At 55.2% G+C, this 21371-nt stretch overlaps 7 protein-coding genes across 7 annotated transcripts; all 7 read left to right on the plus strand.

The window, feature by feature from the left end:
- Positions 1-113: 113 nt before the first annotated feature.
- Positions 114-1061, plus strand: LMXM_10_1260 (conserved hypothetical protein; the record flags this gene model as incomplete). The annotated part of the gene is made up of 1 exon (XM_003872918.1): positions 114-1061. One exon carries the CDS (start codon positions 114-116, stop codon positions 1059-1061), a length of 948 nt encoding a protein of 315 aa, XP_003872967.1.
- A 1209-nt stretch (positions 1062-2270) lies between these two features.
- Positions 2271-3212, plus strand: LMXM_10_1270 (conserved hypothetical protein; the record flags this gene model as incomplete). The annotated part of the gene is made up of 1 exon (XM_003872919.1): positions 2271-3212. One exon carries the CDS (start codon positions 2271-2273, stop codon positions 3210-3212), a length of 942 nt encoding a protein of 313 aa, XP_003872968.1.
- A 1016-nt stretch (positions 3213-4228) lies between these two features.
- LMXM_10_1280 (conserved hypothetical protein) lies at positions 4229-5179 on the plus strand (the record flags this gene model as incomplete). Its single annotated transcript, XM_003872920.1, has 1 exon — positions 4229-5179. One exon carries the CDS (start codon positions 4229-4231, stop codon positions 5177-5179), a length of 951 nt encoding a protein of 316 aa, XP_003872969.1.
- A 2336-nt stretch (positions 5180-7515) lies between these two features.
- Positions 7516-8451, plus strand: LMXM_10_1290 (conserved hypothetical protein; the record flags this gene model as incomplete). The annotated part of the gene is made up of 1 exon (XM_003872921.1): positions 7516-8451. The coding sequence occupies one exon, from the start codon at positions 7516-7518 to the stop codon at positions 8449-8451; it is 936 nt and encodes a 311-aa protein (XP_003872970.1).
- Positions 8452-10408: 1957 nt separating this feature from the next.
- On the plus strand, positions 10409-11890 carry LMXM_10_1300 (phosphate-Repressible Phosphate Permease-like protein; the record flags this gene model as incomplete). The annotated part of the gene is made up of 1 exon (XM_003872922.1): positions 10409-11890. The coding sequence occupies one exon, from the start codon at positions 10409-10411 to the stop codon at positions 11888-11890; it is 1482 nt and encodes a 493-aa protein (XP_003872971.1).
- A 1992-nt stretch (positions 11891-13882) lies between these two features.
- Positions 13883-15862, plus strand: LMXM_10_1310 (putative pteridine transporter; the record flags this gene model as incomplete). The annotated part of the gene is made up of 1 exon (XM_003872923.1): positions 13883-15862. One exon carries the CDS (start codon positions 13883-13885, stop codon positions 15860-15862), a length of 1980 nt encoding a protein of 659 aa, XP_003872972.1.
- A 2982-nt stretch (positions 15863-18844) lies between these two features.
- LMXM_10_1320 (putative fatty acid desaturase) lies at positions 18845-20029 on the plus strand (the record flags this gene model as incomplete). The annotated part of the gene is made up of 1 exon (XM_003872924.1): positions 18845-20029. One exon carries the CDS (start codon positions 18845-18847, stop codon positions 20027-20029), a length of 1185 nt encoding a protein of 394 aa, XP_003872973.1.
- Between the last annotated feature and the right edge of the window lie 1342 nt (positions 20030-21371).

A 21371-nucleotide genomic window follows, 5' to 3' on the forward strand; every position in this document is an offset into this window, starting at 1 on the left:
CTGTGACCGCTCTGCGCACAAGGACTTCCAAGTCTTATCCTTGGTATTCCGTGGAGAGTACCACCAACTCCGCCGACCCCTGGCTGCCCACTCACTGAAGAGAGCGCTAGAGAATGAAACAAACGAAGGCATCCTTCGAGGCTAACAAGCGTGTCTACGAGAGCGTGCTGCTCACTTTCAGAGGTGTTGACGGCTATGACGTGTACAACTGCTCCGTCCCATTCTTCTACAAGGGCAAGATGCACATCTACGGCCGCGTTGAAAAGCGCGATATTTGGGCCGCTTCACATGTGCGCCTCTTCGAGGAGACGGGCAAGGATGAGTTCACCGTCGTCCCCGGCTTCTATTTCCAGTTAGAGGATCCGTACGTTGCGAAAATCAACAACGAGATGATTTTCGGCGGCACACATGTGCGGAAGGACAAACAGGAGATCAGCTCTTACTACGGCTACTTCTACCGCGGCACGCCAGATGAGCTGACGTACTTTACAACAGGCCCCGACTGCATGAAGGACATTCGCGTTCTGCAGCTGCAGGACGGCCGTCTCGGGGTCTTTTCACGGCCACGAGTAGGATGCAGGGCCTCTATCGGCTTTGTGATCCTAAACTCCATCGACGAGCTCGGCGCCGAGGTGATTGCCAAGGCACCGCCGCTCGACATCCTGTCCGAGAACACGTGGGGTGGCGTCAATCAGGCATACCTCCTCTCCAGCGGCAAGGTTGGCTGTATTGGACACTACAGCTATGAGGACACGGATGAGCAGCAGCAGCCGCAGAGGGTCTACGTGAACTACTCTTTCGTGCTCGACCCCCAGAGCCGAGCGATTGCAGATGCAAAGATTATCGGCACAAAGAGTTGCTACCCACCGTGCGAGCCCAAGGTTCCCTTTTTAGCGGACTGCGTTTTCGCCTCCGGCATCGTAATGCGCAGCGATGGCAGGGCGGATCTCTACAGTGGCGTCGGCGACAGTCGCGAGGGCCGCATCACCATTGACTACCCGTTTAAGGTCCATGGCACCATCATTGGCGACTTGAACTTTCCCATGGCTTCCTCTTTGTGATCGCTCTCTGTGCTCGTGCGTTCGGGCAGGTGGCCGAGGAGGAGGGAGGGGGGGGGGGCTGAAACTCAGGTAGGCAGTCGCGCAACACCCCGGTCACTCATTGCAGCGTTGATTGTGATATGTTGGAACGTGGCGCACAGATGTGATGCGCATGTCACCACCATCACAAAAAGAAAAGCGCAGCAGTGCAGGGCGGTGCAGGCGCACACGTCTATTTGTTTCTTCTGCCACTCTCGTCCTTCTTTTTCCTCCCTCTGCTCACCCCGCACTCTTGCTTGCTTCGCCTGGTTGACCCTGAGGCCCCCCTTTCCCCTGTCTTTTCCGCTCTCTGCTGACGTAGGGATACACCTCTCAGTGTGTGGTGTCAGGGCTCAGCACCCTCACTCTGCGTGGGGGGGAGCCAGGCGTCCTCTTAACCCCTTTCGATGTCAAGCCACCCCTGGTTGTGCCAGTGACAATCACCCACGCCGTTGGGCATGTCAGGGCGATGTGTGGCTGCTGATGTCGGCGGTGAGGTGGTGGATGGCGTTGCGTTGGAGCGGCCTGTGACAGCGAACACGCTTGTGCCATCCGTATCATGGGCAAGGTGTCAACGCCACTCGCACGCCTCTCACCCCGCCCTGACACTGCCTGCAGGTGTGGTGGCGCCTGAGCCACCTGGAGGGGTGGCGCATGAGGCGGGTCCCGGCACCATGGGAGCGGCTGTGAGGCGACCCGGCCTGCGAGGCAGGGGCGGGTAGAGTGTGAGGCAGAGGCTGTGCTGCGATGCCTGAGTCGGCACTGCTGTCGCACTGGTCTGCTGCTGCTTGGCCCCACGCAGTGGGGACTCTGTGATGGGCGGCGGGGGGTGTAGGGTGGAGGTCCGATCGTGCGGTATGGGAGAGCGGGGAAGTGAGAGTTTTTTTCTCTCCTTTGTCTTTCTTCTTTATGTCGGTGCCGCTTCAAGTTTTCTGCTGCTCGTTGAACCGATTATACTTTTTTGTCCTCCTCCTGCTCGTGCGTTCGTCTGTGTTTGATACTTAGCAGCTCAGCGATCAGTACACACTCACATGTACGCGCATGCATACACACACGCGCGCACTTCGACACGCTGTTCTCTTCGATTTTTCATTCTCCAGGTTTCGCTGGTGACAGACCCTCCTCGACGACTTAGCTCACTCTCATTGTGTCTCTTTCCTCTGCTCTCGGTCGCTTCCGAGGAGCAGCAGCATGTCCTTCAAAGAGATGCGTCTTGCCTTTGAGGCGAGCAAGAATATTTACGAGAGCTCTCTCCTCACGTTCAAGGGCGTTGACGGATATGACGTGTACAACTGCTCTCTCCTGTTTCAGTATAAGGGCAAGCGTCACCTCTTTGGCCGATTTGAGCGGCGGGAGAGGTGGTCGGATTCGCGGGTGCGCCTGTTTGTGGAGACGGGGAAGGATGAATACACTGTCGTTCCGGACCAGTTCACATACCAGTTGGAGGATCCCTTCGTTTCAAAGGTGCAGAGCAGCCTGTTTTTCGGCGGCACTCAAGTCATCAAAAGCGGCGGTGATGTGACGGGCTACTTCTGCGACTTTTACCATGGCATGCCACAGCTACTCACATATTACACCACGGGGCCTGATCTCATGAGGAACATCCGGACTGTGCAACTCGCCGACGGCACCATCGGCATCTTCTCCCATCACAAGACGACGAGCTCCTGTCTGATCGGCTTCACCACCGTTAACTCTCTTAATGAGGTTACGCGTGAGGTGATTGCTGAGGCGAAGCCCATCAATAACAGCCCCTTCCTGGACGCTTGGGGCGGCGTCAACCAGGCGTATCTGCTCTCCAACGGTAAGGTAGGCTGCATCTGCCACCACGGCTACCTTGACAAGGACGCGAACTGGGAGCAGCGCAACGTGTGCTGCATCACATCCTTTGTCTACGACCCGAAAACGAACGATACACACGACTTTCAGCTAATCGGGACGAAGGACTGCTTTCCCGACTGCCCATCAAAGTCGCCACGCGTTGCCGACTGCGCGTTCCCCTCCGGCATCGTCATGCGCGAGGACGGCAAGTGCGATCTGTACAGCGGTCTTGGTGACACCCACGAGGGCCGCATCACCATTGAATATCCGTTTAAGGGGTACGGCACCCTTGTGAATGATTTGGTGTTTTAGAGGTGCGGGACACAGAAGCCGGTGAGCATTCCGCCCTTCTTATCTCGCTGAGCCTCTTTCCTTCTCTTCGTTTGCATTGACGGCGTTTGTATGTGTGCTTGTCTCTCCCTCCCTCTCCCTCAGCGGCATTGGATGGCTTCATCGGCCTCCCCCCTTCAGCACTCTCTTGATTGCTCCGTATTTCTCCCTTTTCTCTGCCGTGTTTCTGTCTTTGTGCGGGTGTGGCGTTTTCTTTTCTTCTAGCTCTTCGTAAGGCCGGCTGAGTATAGCTACTCCTTCCTCTTCTTGAGTGAAATTGCTGCCCCCCCTTTTTCCAACTTTCAAGTGTGCATGTTTTTTTGTGTCCACCCTCTGCTCGTCGCCGCGGTGGTGGAACACCAATGGCTCCTCCAGGCAGGCTTGCGTGCTCATTCTGCCTCAACTCATTATGTGAGCGTGTGATGTCTCAATTGCTCACTCACAGGACTGCACTGGGTGACGGCTCTTGCGTGCCACACACCCACCTTCACGCCTCCCTCTCCTCTCCGCCACGTGTACCACCACTGCTCCCTTGTCTCTCTTCCACACTTGTACCCTATATCGCTTCATTGGCGGTGACAGCCCGCCAGGGAGCCGATTCAGGTCACGCCTACATACACCCACACCCGCGCGCATACCCGCATACACCCTGTGCATAATCGCTTCCCTCATCTCACACCCTCTCTTCTTTCATCTCACTTTCACGTCTCGGTATCTCCCGTGCTTCCCTTGGGCGGTTCCGCGGATCCCTGCTTTCGTAGCGTTGGGCAAACACATACATCATCCAAGACAATCAACCATACATAAACTTGCATAGGTCTCATCTCTCTTTTTCCCTTTCCTCTGTGCATGTTTTCCCCTTTTTTCTTCGTTAGCTACCGTTTGTACTAACGTGTATCGCCCCCCTTCTCTCCCTTCCGGCGCGTCAAGATCGTCGAAGCCGTTCCCATTGCCCACTCTCCCTTTCACGCATACCCACATTTGAGTCAACCGGCAAGATGAGCTCACCCCAGGTGGTTCGTGAGGCCAAGAAGGACTTCGAGGCTAACAAGCGTGTCTACGAGAGCGTGCTGCTCACTTTCAGAGGTGCTGACGGCTATGACGTGTACAACTGCTCCGTCCCATTCTTCTACAAGGGCAAGACGCACATCTACGGGCGCGTTGAAAAGCGCGATATTTGGGCCGCTTCACATGTGCGCCTCTTCGAGGAGACGGGCAAGGATGAGTTCACGGCGGTGCCGGATGGGATGACGTGGTTGTTGGAGGACCCCTTCGTGTCGAAGGTGAAAGGTGAAGCCCTCTTCGGCGGCACGCGCGTTCGCAAGGTTAGCGACCGCCTCTTAAGCTACTACTGCGACTTTTTCCGTGGTGGGATCGAGCAGGGTCTCTACTTCACGACAGGTCCCGACAACATGAAGGATATTCGCTGTGTGGAGCTGGCGAATGGCAGCATAGGCGTTTTTTCCCGCCCCAAGACGGATGTCTACACCTGCATCGGCTTCACCGTCATCAACGACCTGAGCGAGTTGACACAAAAGGTGATTAATGAGGCAGAGCCGCTTAATGTCCTTCACCCCGGTGCTTGGGGCGGCGTGAATCAGGCGTATCTTCTCACCTCCGGCAAGGTTGGGTGCATCGCACACTACAGCTACAACAGCAAGGACGAAAAGGACCGCCCGACGTCGGTGTATCTGAACTACTCCTTTGTTCTGGACCCTGAGACGAAGCAAGCAGAGATGGAACGCATCATTGGCACCCGTAGCTGCTACCCGGATTACCCCGTCAAGACAGAGAAGCTCATAGACTGCGCCTTTTCCTCTGGTATTGTGATGCGTGCGGATGGCAAGTGCGACCTGTACAGCGGGTTGGGCGACACCTGTGAGGGTCGCATCACGATTGACTACCCATTCGAGGGGTATGGTGCAGTTGTTGATCAGCTCTCGTTTTGAGCATCCTCTCACCCACCCGTCCACCCGAACACACACACACACACACACATACAAACGGGCCAAGATACACAAACTCACGTACACGCTCCCAGACTCACCGAAGAATGCTTCACTGCAGGTGACGTGTACGTACTCTCTTTCTTCCTCTTGTCTCTCTTTTGCTTCTGGTTCACTGTTGACATAGAGATCCCCGCACGGACTTTTATTTGTGCTCAATGGCGTGCTCGCGACTTCCCCTTCCTCTTGCTTCTTTCCATTGAGACAGCTTTACATGTGTGTCTATGCGTGTGTGCTCGCTCTCTTGCTCTATATCTAATTTTAGTAGGGCCCAATCGTACACACACCCGTGTGCGCACCTCTGATCTTCGCTCAAAGACAACCACCCACAAACACAAACCCAAACAAACCTACCCACACGTCTTCGCTCTCAACGAGGCAAAAACGCACGAAAAGGTGAGGCTTTGGTTTTTTGTTCTCGTGCGGGAGTGAGCGCAGCCGTAAGCAGAGAGTTGGTGAGTACTTGGATGTCTGTGGCGGTGCGCGTCACCACCTCACCCTATACATCTCTCCGAAGCTGCAGCACACGCCCTTACTTCAGCGAGAGCAGGGCGAGATGGACATGCCACAAACGGCGACTCTTTGAGGGGTCCTGCTTTTCTTTCCGGAAAGCATGAGGGTATACGACCAGGTTGTTGTTGCGGTTCGTGTAGTGCCTCTTCTGAGGCTGTGGAGGCGGCGTTGCATCAGGTTGAAGCTACCACAAGACGATTCGCCAAGGACGTTCGTACCAACTATGTGTGTGTGTGTGCTTGTGGGTGGCGGTGTAGTTCATGCACACCCTCATCATCATTCGTTGTTGCAGTCGAGGCAAAGCGCATGTGACGGAGTGATGCGTTTCCAACTTTACACCTTTTCCCTTCTATCTCGTTCGTCCGCTTTCTTTTCCTTTCGACGTACAGCCAAAATGGACACCACGAGCACACTTGTACACACAGTTGCGGTGAGCCGTCTTTTATTTCGCTTCTCTATACACGTGTGTGTGTACTGGTGTGTCTCTGTGTACCTGGGTGCGTATCTGTGTGTCTGTATATGTATGTGTGCGCGGCCTGTTGTTCTGTCGTATCTTTTTTGCTGGTCTCCATCTCTGCCTGAGCCCGTCTCTTTTCTCCCTCCGTGTATGCTGCTGTGAGCGATGTTGCGCGCTTCTGTGTGCTTCCTTTCCCTGCGTGCATGTGTCTTCTGTTTTTCTTCGTCAGCTCCGTCTTGCTCTGTCGCTCTCTTTCTGTTTTCTTCCTGATTTGCTTTTGATGCGATGCCCGTATTTCTTGTCCATCCGCATTTTCGTTGAGCTAGCTCTCCCTCCCTCCCACTCTGCCTGTCTCTGTGTGGTCTGTGTACCAGTGTGCGTATTTCTCTCTCTGGGTATCTCTGGATCGCCCATTTTTATTTCCCATCTCGAAGTCCAGACATACACACACGCACACATCGACTCAGCCACGCACAAAACGCAAACAAACGAAGGCGCACACACGCGCTGATCGACTCTTACGATTCTTCCACTGAATGAATTCATTTCGAACAACGCAGGGAGATATATGGTGGAAGAGGGGAGCAGCCAACATACGGACACACTTACAAGAGGTTGTGTTATGTACTTCATTCCCACCTCTGCGCATGTGTTGCTAAGAGGAAGTTTCTCACGGATCGTCCTCCTCTACAGCCCGATGCATATGGCACATGCACGCAGGATGTACGCGGTTTCGTTGCAGCGATGCAGTACACGCCCCTTGTGAAGGGTGAATGAGCTCAACGGCACACGCAGCCACTCCTAAACCCGCTCGTTCACTCTCCAAATGTCAGCCACGCAGATGTCGGCACCAACATTGAGCTCTCCTTCTCTCTGTGTTTATCTGGCACACGCTTTTTCGTCTTTCTCCTGCTGGCGCCTTTTACAAAAAACTTTGCGCGCTCCTCTGCGCTCAGAGGTGTCCACGTACGCGTTATTTCAACACTACGGCAGGCAAGCCCGGACCCAGAATCCACTCCCTCCCTCTCAGCTTCTTCTACCTTTCCTTTTAGTCACTGCCGGGCCTTCTTTGCCTCTCTCCCCTCTCTTTTTTTGGTGGACTTCTTGCTTCTGTCGTTCCACGCACTTGCCACCTCCCCCCTCTTCGTCCTCACTGCGTCCGCGGTCTGTCCAATCACCACTACTGTGAGTCTATTCCGCTGTCTCGACTTGCCATTACGCTCGTGCATGTACATGCATACGTACACAGTTACGTACTTGTTGTCCTCTCTTCCACCATACACACTTCTCTCTAGTGCAGAGTTTGCAGATGTCGTTGAAGGCTCTCAAGGCATCCTTCGAGGCTAACAAGCGTGTCTACGAGAGCGTGCTGCTCACTTTCAGAGGTGTTGACGGCTATGACGTGTACAACTGCTCCGTCCCATTCTTCTACAAGGGCAAGATGCACATCTACGGCCGCGTTGAAAAGCGCGATATTTGGGCCGCTTCACATGTGCGCCTCTTCGAGGAGACGGGCAAGGATGAGTTCACGGCGGTGCCGGAGCTCAGCTGGGAGCTGGAGGACCCGTACATTCAAAATGTGAAGAGGGAGATGATTTTCGGCGGCACGCGCGTTCGAAAGAACGGGAACGAAATCCTCAGCTACTACGGCTACTTCTACCGCGGCACGCCGGTGGAGTTGAACTACTTCACGACAGGTCCTGACTACATGAAGGATATCCGCGTGGTTCCGCTCCAAGATGGCCGTCTCGGCATCTTCTCGCGTGTTCGAACGAAGGAGGAAGTGTACGTGGGATTCTCCACGGTCGACACCATTGAACACCTAACAACGGAGGTGATTGCAGCAGCGAAGGCAATCGATTTTATCAAGCCAGGGACGTGGGGTGGCGTCAACCAGGCGTATCTGCTATCGAGCGGTAAAATTGGCTGCATTGGCCACTTCGCGTACAACGACACGAAGCCATCTGGGGAGCCGCTTATGGTATACATCAATATTTCCTTCGTCTTTGACGCTGAGACCCGCCAGCTGGACACCGAGCACGTTATTGGAACAAAGTCGTGCTATCCAACCTGCCCGGCGAAGCTACCCTTCCTCGAGGACTGCGTTTTCGCCTCCGGCATCGTCATGCGCGAGGACGGCCGGTGTGACTTGTACAGCGGGTTAGGAGACGCGTACGAAGGCCGCATCACCATTGACTACCCGTTTGAGGGTCATGGATCTCTCATCGACAACCTGCACTTCTAGGCAGCAGTGTGTGTATGTGTGTATGTGTATCTGCTTTTTTATGCGTAGTTTCTTTCCGCAGCATAGCCTTCTCTCTACTTTTCTGTGTTACCCCTTCCCCATCATCCTCCACTATTGAGTATTGGTGCAAACTCGAAAGGTAGGCTCTTCTTGTCTTTCTTTTCTTTTTCGTTCCGTCTCTTCGCCATGATGATGTGGGGACACCTCTCAGTGTGTGGTGTCAGCGTTCAGCACCCTCACTCTGCGTGGGGGAGCCAGGCGTCCTCTTAACCCCTTTCGATGTCAAGCCACCCCTGGTTGTGCCAGTGACAATCACCCACGCCGTTGGGCATGTCAGGGCGATGTGTGGCTGCTGATGTCGGCGGTGAGGTGGTGGATGGCGTTGCGTTGGAGCGGCCTGTGACAGCGAACACGCTTGTGCCATCCGTATCATGGGCAAGGTGTCAACGCCACTCGCACGCCTCTCACCCCGCCCTGACACTGCCTGCAGGTGTGGTGGCGCCTGAGCCACCTGGAGGGATGGCGCATGAGGCGGGTCCCGGCACCATGGGAGCGGCTGTGAGGCGACCCGGCCTGCGAGGCAGGGGCGGGTAGAGTGTGAGGCAGAGGCTGTGCTGCGATGTCTGAGTCGGCACTGCTGTCGCACTGGTCTGCTGCTGCTTGGCCCCACGCGGTGGGGACTCTGTGATGGGCGGCGGGGGGTGTAGAGTGGAGGTCCAATCATGTGCTATAGCAGAATGGGGACACGCTAAAAAGAGAAAGAAAGGTTCGCTCTGTGTTTGCTCATGACTGTGTTTTGGCACTTGGTACATACACTTTTGTCCGCATCTACTTTTGTTGCTGTGATGACTCGCGTTCATCGCTCTTTCTCTGTCTCTCTGCGTGTGAGGCACTATTATTCTGCGGTGACTTAACGGAGCACGCTCTCTTCTTTGCGCCTGCCTGTTCCTTCATGCTCCCCCTCTCGACTACTCTAGGGCACTGCCGCGGCTGGACGAATCGCGGACAAGACCGAATAAGAGGAGACAGAAAGGGAAGGGCAGGCACGGCAACATGGTGTCACCCCTTGCGCACAGAGGCGAACAAAATGGTGCAGAACAAAGAGGTTGAAAGAAACGAAACAGTCACTACTGACATAGCCGGCACTTAGATAGCGCTAAGCTGTCGTGAGCTGCTTTCTTCCTTCCCCAGATCCCTTGCCCTCTCGCAGGTGTGCTGCCGAGGCCGTTCTTTGTTCTGTTTCCGAGAGTGTCTCGAGTGTGCCGCCCACAACTGTTTGTGAAGGAAGGGTGAAGGGAGGCACTGTGGCTCGTGGTGAGGTCGCTGCCCTTCACCTGAAGCCGTCTCACTTCCGTGAACATCAACCGAGCCAGAGGAACTTCTGGCATCTCATGTTTTTCGACCTTGTTCCGCTCCCTCTCTCTCGCACTACTTGTCTGTGACGAAAAATGCGGTCATAAACCTCCCCCTTGTGAACCTTCTCTCTCTCGTTCTCACCCTGCTCTTCACCTATGCGTGAATGATGCACCACAACGGATGCGCGCGTCTCTTCTATCACCGCCTCCTGTTCTCCTCGACTGGGCAACACGCGCATCAACAGTTTCCATCGATACTCAGCTCCAAAAGCTGCCGTTCTCTTCACTCTCCTGTCCTGTCTCTCCTTTTTTAGCACCCTGAGTGTTTCGCTTGATAACTCTTTTTCTTACTTTTAAAGTTCTCTCTCTACTGTTTTCGGTCGTCTCGCCATCTTTTCTTTAGTGCTCTGCTTTGTGCTCTTCTGACACGTACTCATTCACTTTTCCCCTCCCCGCCATCCTCTTCAGCTGAACCAAGGCTAAACGGCTGTATTCATTTGTCATTCACACTCTTCATCCTCTCGACTCCTCTTCCGCTCCAAGCTCCTCTTCTCCGTCCACCTTTTCGGGAACCTAAACAGATTAGCGCCAGCACCACGAAAATGGCGAATGTCAACCCCTATTTGTGGATCGTCATCGTGGGTGGCTTCGTTTCGTTCCTCACCGGCGCCGGTGTGGGCATGAACGATTTGGCCAACGCCTTTGGTACCACGTATGGCGCGCGCATTCTCACCCTCACGCAGATTGTCATCGTAGCCTCTGTTTGCGAATTTGGTGGCGCGGTGGCGCTCGGTGGTGAGGTGACGTCGACCATCTCCAGTGGGGTTGCCGACCCCAAGGATTTCGCGAAGCAGCCATATGTCTTCATGTACGGTATGCTTTGCGCCTGTGGTGCCGCCTTCTGCTGGCTGGCGATTGCCACGTGGCTGCGTCTTCCCGTGTCGTCGACCCACAGCATCTGCGGTGGCGTGATCGGCTTCGCGCTGGTCTACGGCGGCGGTGGTGCGGTGAGCTGGGCGAAGAGGAAGGACGACTTCCCGTTCTTCAGCGGTGTGGCCCCGATTGTCGCCTCCTGGTTCATCTCGCCTGCGCTCACCGGCGCTGTATCGGCTATCATCTACAGTCTGGTTCGCTTCCTGGTGCTTCGCCCTAAGAACTGTGTGAAGCGCGCGATGTATACCCTGCCCATTGTTGTGGCCGTTGCCTTCTTCCTGGAGTCTTTCTTTGTGCTCTTCAAGGGTGCGTCGAAGCGCCTCCAGTGGTCGGTGGGCAAAGCTGCCTGGGTGGCTGCGTGCATTGGCGCCGGCGCTGGCGTGCTCTCGTGTGCCTTCATTCCCCTTCTGAAGCGCTTGGTTGCTCGTGACGAGGTGCATGTCCTTGCTGCGTCTGACGAGCGTCCGAGCACGACGGAGGGATCGACTCAGCGCAAATCGCTCAACGACGATGACATGCGCAAGGCTCGTGAGGTCACTGGCGACGTTGTCAGCCAATCGGAGGCCTCCGACTCAGAGCAATCGGAGGAGCGCCAGGTGACTGGCTCCAGCGGCCTTCAGGTCCAGCAGTACGAATGGCGTGCCGAGCGCGTGTTTCGCTACCTGCAGGTGTTCACCGCCATCTGCGCCTCCTTTGCCCACGGTGCGAGCGACGTGAGTAACGCCGTCGGCCCGCTTGCCGCCATCTACCAGGTGTACCAGACGGGCGGTGTGGAGAAGAGCTCCTCTGTTCCGATCTGGGTGCTGTGCCTCGGTGGTGCCGGCCTTGTTTTGGGTCTTTCCACCTTCGGTATCCGGCTGATGCGTCTGATGGGTGAGGATCTGACTGTCATCACGCCGAGCCGCGGCTTCTCTGCGGAGCTGGCGGCCGCGCTCGTTGTGTCGTTTGCCTCCGGCTACGGCATTCCTGTCTCGTCCACTCACTGCATCACTGGCGGTGTCATCGCCGTCAGCATCGTCGATGTTGGCTTCCTGAACATCCGCTGGCGCATGGTGCTGAAGATGTACGGTGGCTGGGTGTTTACTCTCGTGATCACAGCCGTTATCTCGGCCATGTTCTTCGCCCAGGGTGCTAGTGCCCCTGCCATGTAGATTTTCTTTGCGTGCGCTCCTGAAAGTGGCAGTTAAATGTTTACGTCGTGAGGAGCACATTTTCCCCCTTCTTTTTGCTGGTCTCACTTCTTAGTTTCTGGTGCTGAACTATTTGCAAAGCCCCGCTGCTCGCCAGACACCTTCTTTTTCTCCCCTTTGCTTCATGTCAAATTGAAATCGTCGCATGTGTGTGCTTTCTGCTGTCTGTGAGGATGTGTGTGTATGTGTGCTTGTGTTTCTTGCCGTATTATGAATTAAGGTACATTAACAGTCGTCCACGCTCACACGCACCTAAAACAGACACGCAGCTGTGCACGCGCTTTAATCACACGCACACACACACACCTTTTCCCAGAAGTGCGACTTTCATTGTGCAAGTTTGACTGATCTCCTTTTATTCCACTGCCTCTCTCCCTCCCTCAGTCGCTGTAAAGGACGTTGCTTCGGTCTCTTGTTCATGTATTTCAATGTAACTCACTGACTTGTTTGTTTTGACTCATTTGTTTCTCCGTTCATGCCTCATCTTCGTCTTTTTTTTGGTTGGCAACTGTTAGCTCTTGCGTGCGTGTGTGTGTGCATGTACGTGTTTTTTGAGCGTTTTTAGCGTAGCGCGTTTCTTTGCTTTCTGTGTGTTGTTAATTTTTTTGTAGCTCGCAGCGCTGCATTCCCATCGAAAAAAATGAGGATAACCCCAAACCTCAACCCATGATGAGGCAGCAGGAATGCGAATAACGAGGAATCGTAAGACGTGCAGTGAGCCCTTCCTCTTTCGCTTCCTACTCGTCCTCTTCGTAGCTTCTTTGCTGGTCTATATATTCTTTTCCTGTTCAGCTCTTTCCATGTCTCTCTCTGTTTCCTTTCTTAATCTTCCCATCCCGTTTGTCGCTGGAAAGCTGCATTCGGAAAAGAAAAACATCAGCAGGCCATCATTCATTTGCGCACGTACCCTCCCCTCTCCTTTCGCCCAAAGATGTCTGGACAGTTGAAAGACATAGATAATGATATACATCATTTTACTTGCTTTGGTCATTCGCTTCTTACACTCCAGTTGACTCTTTGTGTGTGGGCGCCCCGTTTTGCTCTGATGTACTCTCGTATGATGGGCAAGACTCTTCGTTGCGGTGCACTTCTTTTAAAAATGAGAGCAAAAAGGAAACAGTCCTACGAAAAGAAAACCCGTGTTTTTCTCCTGTAAGCAATTATTTCCAGGGGAGAGCAGGGCAAGGAAGCCGTGTGAGGGTTGAGAGGCAGGTGTTCGCGTCTCTCTGACGAGAAAGGACTTCAGGCAATGACGGCGCAGCTGTGTGAAGAGAGGACAAAGCAACCGAGCGTTGTCTGACATGTTGCGGAAACTGTTGCCCTTCGTGACTCCCAAGTGCTTTCTTTTCCCCCCTGAGAGCCTTAATGAAACCCAGTGATATACCACCAAAGAACAGCGCAGAAACAGATGCGTGCTAATTTTGTCTAGTCTGTTTGTCTTCGGGCAAACGCTTCCACATGTGCGCATGAGCTTGCACACCTTCTCGACGAGTCGAGGACGTGGGTCAACTGCCCGTGTCCCGAGTAGGCCACCTCTTTCATTTGTTTCGACCGTGATATGATGCACCTTCGAGTGTGCAGCATGGCTACACGGTGCGCACGTGAGCTAAATGCGCAGCTACATTCACGCTTCGCTCTCCCCGTCTACGCTGCTGCTGCCGGTATGATCCTTTTCCTTTTTTGAAACTTTCTCACTCCCTCAACGTGCGCCTTGCATCTTCTTTTTTCCCCTCTGCGGAAACCTGCTCCCCCCTTTGTTCCCTGACAGATAAAACGGCAAACACACGAACACACTGCCCACCCTTTTGCTTTTCTTTCGCTGAGACTCATCCACGTTTCCATCCACCCACTCGCCTGGCACGACTGCAACTGAAGTGTTTGCCCGCTCCCCTCTTCTCTCACCACCTGGCGCCTTTGTACGCCCACTCCTCCAGAAAGACACACCAAGCGACCATGACCGTTGGTCAGCAGACCGGAAACGTTGTCAGCGGCGATGACGTGCCTTACGCAACGCCGCCCGAGGAGCAGCTGGGGGAGCAGGACAAGGGCTACGTGCACCCGGACACCGCCGCGCTCTTCGACGCTTCCCCGTTCATGCGCCACCTCCCGATCTTTGGAACAGCAGTGGTGCCGTTTGGGCCGAAGTGTGTGATGTCACTTGGCATTGTGTACATTCTCAGCAAAGGTCTGGCGAGGACGCTGCTCAACTCTTCCAGGTACGCCATGTTCATGAAGAAGTACGGCGTCACCACGGCGGTGTACCAGCGCATCTCCGGCATTGGCTCCTTGGGCTTCTCCATCAAGCCGCTGACGGCCATCTTGAGTGACGCGTTTGCCTTCTTCGGCTACACGAAGCGGTGGTACATGGCCTTGTCATGTATTGCCGGTGCGGCGTGCGCTATCGTGTACGGCGTTCTGCCGTTCAAGCCGTCGAGCGCTGGCATCGCGGGTGCTATGATTTTCATCTCCGTCTTCTGCATTGCAAACATCGATGTGCTGTCGGAGGGTCACTACAGCCGCCTTATCAAGCGCCACCCCATTCCTGGTGCCGACCTGATCTCGTGGATCTGGGCGCTTATCATGGTGGGTGCGATCATCGCGTCGGCCATTCAAGGACCGCTTTCCGACTCGGGCCGCCCCACCATCGGCATTTTCCTCTCCGCTGGTCTGCAGGCCTTCTGCGTTTGCTTTTTCATCTTCAACTGGTATGGCGAGAAGAAGAACCTGGTCGAACGCAAGGAGGACTACATCTTTTTTCTGAAACAGGAGGCCCAGATGCAGGCGATGGACTCGGAGCCGATGAAGGGAGGCGTGGGAATGCACGACATCACCACGGACAAGAGCAAGAGGAAGTCCACCGTGCCGTATCACGAGTCTTCCCCGCAGAACAGCGACAGGGAGCTGGTGAACTTTGGTGAGCTTGATGATGACGTGGTCGAGTACGCCTTTGCCGAGACCAGCTGCATGTGCGGCATCTTTGGAGTGAACAAGGAGACCATCTCTCGCAACATCTCCGTTGCCGTCTACGGCGTCATCATGACGGCCGGCGTCATTGCGCTCACGGTGCTCAACATCATGGGTACAACCTACCAACTGCTCTACGGCTGCGTCGGCATCTCGGTTATCCTGTGCGCGACCGGCTTCCTCTGCATCCCTATGACGATCATGAAGGCCAACTTCTTCGGGTGGTTCCAGCAGGTGTCCTACATCCTCATCTCAGGCGGGACGGACAACTTCTACATGTCGGATGCCAGCTGTCTGCCGGACGGGCCACACTTCTCTCAGACCTTCTACAACACCGTCGGCGCCGTCATTGGCAACGCTGCCGGCGTGTTTGGTGTGTACCTGTTTGCGCGCGTCTTCTCGAAGCAGAGCTACCGCGTCACGCTAATCTGCACCACCCTTGTCCAGGTCCTCGCGAGCGTCTTTGACATCATCATTGTGGAGCGCTGGAACTTGTACATCGGCATCCCGGACCACGCCATGTACATCATGGGTGATGCTATCGTGTACGAGGTGTGCTACATGCTGAACTTCATGCCATTGAACATGCTCATCTCGCGCCTCTGTCCGAAGGGGTGCGAGAGCACGATGTTTGCGATTTTGGCGAGCTTCAGCAACATGGGTGCATCGACGTCGTCGACAATTGGCGCGATTCTGATGGAAACCGTGTGGCCTCTCTCTTCCAGCCCGCCGTGCGACTTCAGCAACCTGCGCTGGCTGCTCATCGTCGGCCACTTCATCACGCCGCTCATCGCCATCCCGCTAGTGATTGTGCTCATTCCCGGCACCCGCATCTGCGACCCGATCGACCCGAAGGATGTCGAGGCCCTGTCCATCTTCCAGAAGTGGCTCAACAAGTTTCACGCAACGCCGAACGCACACGTCAAGCCCCAACCCAAATCGCTGCCAGATTCAGAGGGGCAGCAATAGTCGTCGGCGATGCGATATGGGCACCATGCATGTGTGTGTGCGTGTCGTGGCCTCTTAATTTCCTCTTAATTTCCTCTTTTTTTCTCCTTCTACGTGTGTTTGCTGTACCGCTTATTCTAGTGCACCACACATACACACTCCCATATACACATCTATAGTTTTTTCTTTGTTGTTAACGTGCTTGACAGCGCTCATGATGCGGCACCGGCACTGCAGGCACCTGGAGACCCTGCACTACGCCACCGCCTCTCTCTCTTTCGTTCTTGTACTCTCGTTTCGTATATGCAACCTTCTTCAATGCTCTGTCTTGTTTTTGCGCATGTCCTTTGCTTGGGACCGTTGCATCTCATGAGGCTGCACGTCGCTGAAGTGGGCACATCCAGAGAAGGCAGTGTTGTTTATGCCCCAGCGCATGACCCCCTTCTCCCTACCCCACTGAACAAGTGACTGCATCCTCGTCTCTCTTTGCTCTCTCTCCCCCATATGGACATAGGTGTTTGCGCGTCGTACGTGCTGACAGGACGAGACGAAGAAGAGGAAGCGGCGGGGAGTTTCAAGTTTTTCGGAGTAACGCACGCGCGTTGCTCCTTTTTAGCACTTTCGTTTTGCTGTGTTTTCTGTCTCCCAAATTGTGTATGTGTCTTTTCTCGCTTCGTGTGGCGTGTGTGTGCGTCTCTAAGGTCGGGTTCAACGATGAAGCCGCCGCCAAGGAAAACCATGCAGTGTACTACACGGTTCACTCTCGCGCTTCTCCCTAAAATGCATCACCACAGCCGCAGTCCATGTGGCGTAGCGGGGACGGAAGAAAGCGAAAGGAGTGGCGTGTAATGCCTTCTCTTTCGCCTCGTCCTTCTTTTTATGTGCTGCGCTCTCCTCCTTTCCGTTGGCATCTTTGTCTCCGCCTCCCTCTCCCCATCCCTGCCGGTGCGTGTGTGTGTGCATGTCTTCAAGTGCCATTTTGTATTTTTGTTTCTGTCTTCTCAGCGGTGACTTCACGTCCTTTGCTTTTTTTTCTTCGTATGTCTTGTCTCCTTTCTTCACCACCCACATACGAATTTTTATATAGCGCGCCCTTCTCTCCCTCCCCTCCCTCCCCTCACTGCCTCCGCCTCCTCCCTCTTCTCTGCTTTATTTGTTGTCTTTTTATGTCGAATGTACGCTTGTGTATGCGCATGCATGTGTCTCTTTCTCCTCTCTCAGCACCGCATTGATGCACGCTGGCACACTGCAAGGAAAAAGACACGTACAAAACTCTTTCCTCACCTCTCCTGCTTGATTGGGGCAGCGCAGCAACACGAAGAACTAGCGAACCATTTCCCACTCTTCTCACCCTGCGGCCCCTCCACGTTGTTACAGGTGGACGCTGGCGACTGTCGCTTGCTCCGTGCGCACGCAAGCGGTATTCACACGCATACAGGCGCATGCGCGATGTCTCTTCGTGCGTGTATGCTCTGCTTGGCGGTGCAGTTGTTTCGTGTGCGACAGGGACAGAAAAGCGTCCGGTGTTGGACTCGAGCAAGCAGACGGTGTCGAAAGGGAAGAGCCGAAGGAAGTGTGCGCCGCGGCAGCCCTCTCTCACATAGGTGGACAAAGAATGCAGTAGTGTGTGTGTGTGTGGAGGTCTGCATGTGTCTGATGCGGCGGTGCGTTGAGAGGGGGGAAGAAAAGAGAAGGAGAGACTATCACTGTGTACTCGGAAATCGAACAAAAATGATAGAGAGCTACAGTGATGCAGTTTGTCCGCGTGTACCAGCGTCATTGGGGGACACATGCGGGTAGAGGGGTTATCTTTATGGGCGAAGGCACACTACTACTGCTTTCGGTCCCTACCCTTACCCTCTACCCCCGTTTTTCCCCACCCACCTAACTACATAGAAGCGAGGCGTGCCGGAGAACGGAGAAAAATGCCAACAGTCACCTGTGTACACACACGAATACACGCAAGCACGTAGGCTTAGGCGGCTCCAAGTACTCTCACGCTGACGGTGTATGTGAAGTATCGGAGAGCGCGCCACATCCCTGTGCACGTGTCCGCGAGGTGGACAAATGCGTTTTTTTTTCTGTTCGTCCGTTCGCTCCTCCTGCATTCAGCCTGTCTTTGCTCTTTTGTGTCCGTACTTGTTTTTTTCTGCGTTTTATTTTGACTCGAGCTGACACCGTTACAGAGGCCTGCCTCTCTTCGGCTCTTTCTTTCACCTTTCTTTCTTCCTCGCAGACTCCACCATCCCTGTTGTGAAAAGTTGGCTTCGGTGATGTCTGCATTTCCGTAAGCACAGAAGAAAACACACACACACACACACACGAAAAGCGTACCAAAAGGTTCTGTGCGCCATTATGGCGTGCTGTTGGCCGTGCCGTTTGCGCAATGTCATACATCGTGCGACTGGCAGGCGGCACGGCCGCCGAGTGCTGGGAAACTCCCCTTGCGTCCTCTCGAGCGCTCTTGTGTGGGAGTGAGTCGGTTTTTGCGAGGTGTTGTGCAGAGAAGGCCGAGGGTGACACGAAGACGTTGTCCTCCTCGTTCTCTGTCTGTGTCACTCCTACAGATGCACAGGTCCGTAAGGTGCACTTCTCTTTCATGCACATGAAGGCGTTACCGATGCGTGCGGGCACGGGTCACACGCGAGGGCAATCATGCGTGGGGAGGAGCCGCAGGCGGGCGTATTAGCAGCAATGCTGCGACGTCACATTCGGCGCCCATTTGTCTCCATTTCCTTTCATCATCTCATCGCCTCTCCCTTTCTTTCGGGTCTCTTCTTCACGTGCTGCACAGCCTCACAGGACACACACACACACACACACAGGTGTGCTCTCTGTGATCTCGCAACATTCACACGCCGCTGGAACGGACAACGAAGAAGGAGGTACGCAAAACGAGGCGAAGGGCCCCACCGTGCTATCCGCATTCTTATCACCATAGCCCATAGCCATCCACTCCCATACGCGTACACACATCCCCTCGATCTAGCCTTCTCTGCCGCCATGAGGTCCGTGCTCAAGGCGGGGCGCGAGGAGGACGTGGACGTGGTGGTGCCACCGAAGGAGCTTACCATCAAGCAGATCCAGGACCAAATCCCCGCCAAGTACTTTGAGCGCTCGGCGGTGTGGGGCATGTACTACGTCTTCCGCGACATCTTCCAGGTCCTGGCGCTGTACTTCATCATGTATCGTGCAGTGATGCCGGTGCTGACTGCCTTCGGGGGCGCTGTGTATGGTGTGGCTGGCGCGAACATCGTCAGCTGGACCGTCGTCGGCGCCGTGAAGTTTGCCGCGTGGACCGTGTTCGGAGTAGCCCAGGGCCTCAACGGCTTCGCTATTTTTGTGCTCGCACACGAGTGCGGTCACCAGGCCTTCAGCTCGTACCGCTGGCTGAACAACGCCGTGGGGCTGCTGCTCGACTCGGCCATCCTCGTCCCGTACCACAGCTGGCGCATCAGCCATGGCAACCACCACAAGCACACAAACCACCTCACCAAGGACACGGTGTTTGTGCCACGCAAGGAGCAGCGTGTGATTGACCTGGTCGAGGAGACGCCGCTGGTGATGCTGTGGAATATGATTGTCATCTTCACGTTTGGCTGGCCAGCGTACCTCTTAGCCAACATCGCAAGTCAGGACTACGGTCGCCGCACCAGTCATTTCGAGCCTTCGTCGCCGCTCTTCAACAAGGAGGACGGGCCCGACGTCGTGCTCTCCAACATCGGCATCGTGGCTGCGCTCTTCATCTTGGGTCTCTGCACCTACCAGTACGGCGCCTGCAACGTCTTCTGCTGGTACGTCGTGCCGTACCTCTGGACAAATTTCTGGCTGCTCTACGTCACCTACCTCCAGCACTCCGACCTGCGCATCCCGCACTACGCGCATGCGCACTGGACGTTTGTGCGCGGCGCCATCGCCACCGTCGACCGAGACTACGGCTTCATCATCAATGAGTGGCTGCACTACATCAACAACTCCCATGTCGTGCACCACCTCTTTAGCCAGATGCCCTTCTACCATGCGATCGAGGTGACGCGCCACCACATCAAGGACATCATCGGCGACGCCTACGTCACGGACAGTCGCTCCCTTGTCGAGATGCTGTGCGAGACGTGGAGAGAGTGTCGCTACGTTATCCCGTCCGAGGGCATCAGCGTGTTCTACGCCTTCACCGGGAAGGGCGCGTAATACAAAAGACGCGTATGCAAGCTGGAAAGAGAAGCGACGATGCGGTTGTGCTGCGTGCTGTCCTGTTAGATCGTGCCACCGCTCGCGACGGCGATGGAAAGGTTGCGCGTCACCATCATCGCATCATGCTCTGATCAGACCATCGCCCCCTTCCGTTCTTTTCCGTGTTTCTCCTCACCCGTCCACACCTTTCCTTTTTTCGTCGAGTTCTCTCTTTTTGGCTTTCTGTGGGAGCACCTCGGCACGGACGCCGCATCTCTCCTCCCTTGTTTATCCTTTGTGATGATTGCCCCGTGCCTATGCAACGGATCCGCCCGTCTGCATGCCTGCATGCCTTCGCTCTTCCATTTCTCCCTTTCCGTGTGCCCTGCTGACGTAGGGATACACCTCTCAGTGTGTGGTGTCAGGGCTCAGTACCCTCACTCTGCGTGGGGGAAAGCCAGGCGTCCTCTTAGCCCCTGTCGATGTCAAGCCACCCCTGGTTGTGCCAGTGACAATCACCCACGCCGTTGGGCATGCTAGAGCGATGTGTGGCTGCTGATGTCGGCGGTGAGGTGGTGGATGGCGTTGCGTTGGAGCGGCCTGTGACAGCGAACACGCTTTTGCCATCCGTATCATGGGCAAGGTGTCAACGCCACTCGCACGCCTCTCACCCCGCCCTGACACTGCCTGCAGGTGTGGTGGCGCCTGAGCCACCTGGAGGGGTGGCGCATGAGGCGGGTCCCGGCACCATGGGAGCGGCTGTGAGGCGACCCGGCCTGCGAGGCAGGGGCGGGTAGAGTGTGAGGCAGAGGCTGTGCTGCGATGCCTGAGTCGGCACTGCTGTCGCACTTGTCTGCTGCTGCTTTGCCCCACGTGGTGGGGACTCTGTGATGGGCGGGTGGTAGGGTGGAGGTCAAACCACGCGGTATGGCAAAATGCATTCGTTGACGCAAAGGACTCCAGTTTCTCGCTCCTCGTCACAGGTCTCGTCAGAGCTGCCTCCGTCTTTTTTTGCCGTTAGTTTCATTTCGAATGTATGTGTTTCTGTTGGTGACTGCAAAGGGAGAGGGAGGGAGGGCATGGTGCGCGTCACTTTCTCCCTTTCTTCTCCCCTTCCTCCTTCCCGCTGACAGGGCCGCGGGCACTCCTGTGCACGAAAAGTCGGAAAAACAGCGGCCGTGTGACCGCAGTGAAATTCGCAACGGGTGGAGGAGCGCTACAGCGATCTACCGCAACACTCACCAGCAAACACACGGGCACGATGATGGCCACCCTTTCGCGGTTCAGCCCTGGCTTCACCGTGTGCAAGAGAACGAGATTGCGTGTGCCGATGCGAGCGCTGTCATTTTTTGTGTTTTCC

This window comes from Leishmania mexicana, chromosome 10, assembly GCF_000234665.1.
Source record: "Leishmania mexicana MHOM/GT/2001/U1103 complete genome, chromosome 10".
NCBI lineage: Eukaryota > Euglenozoa > Kinetoplastea > Trypanosomatida > Trypanosomatidae > Leishmania > Leishmania mexicana.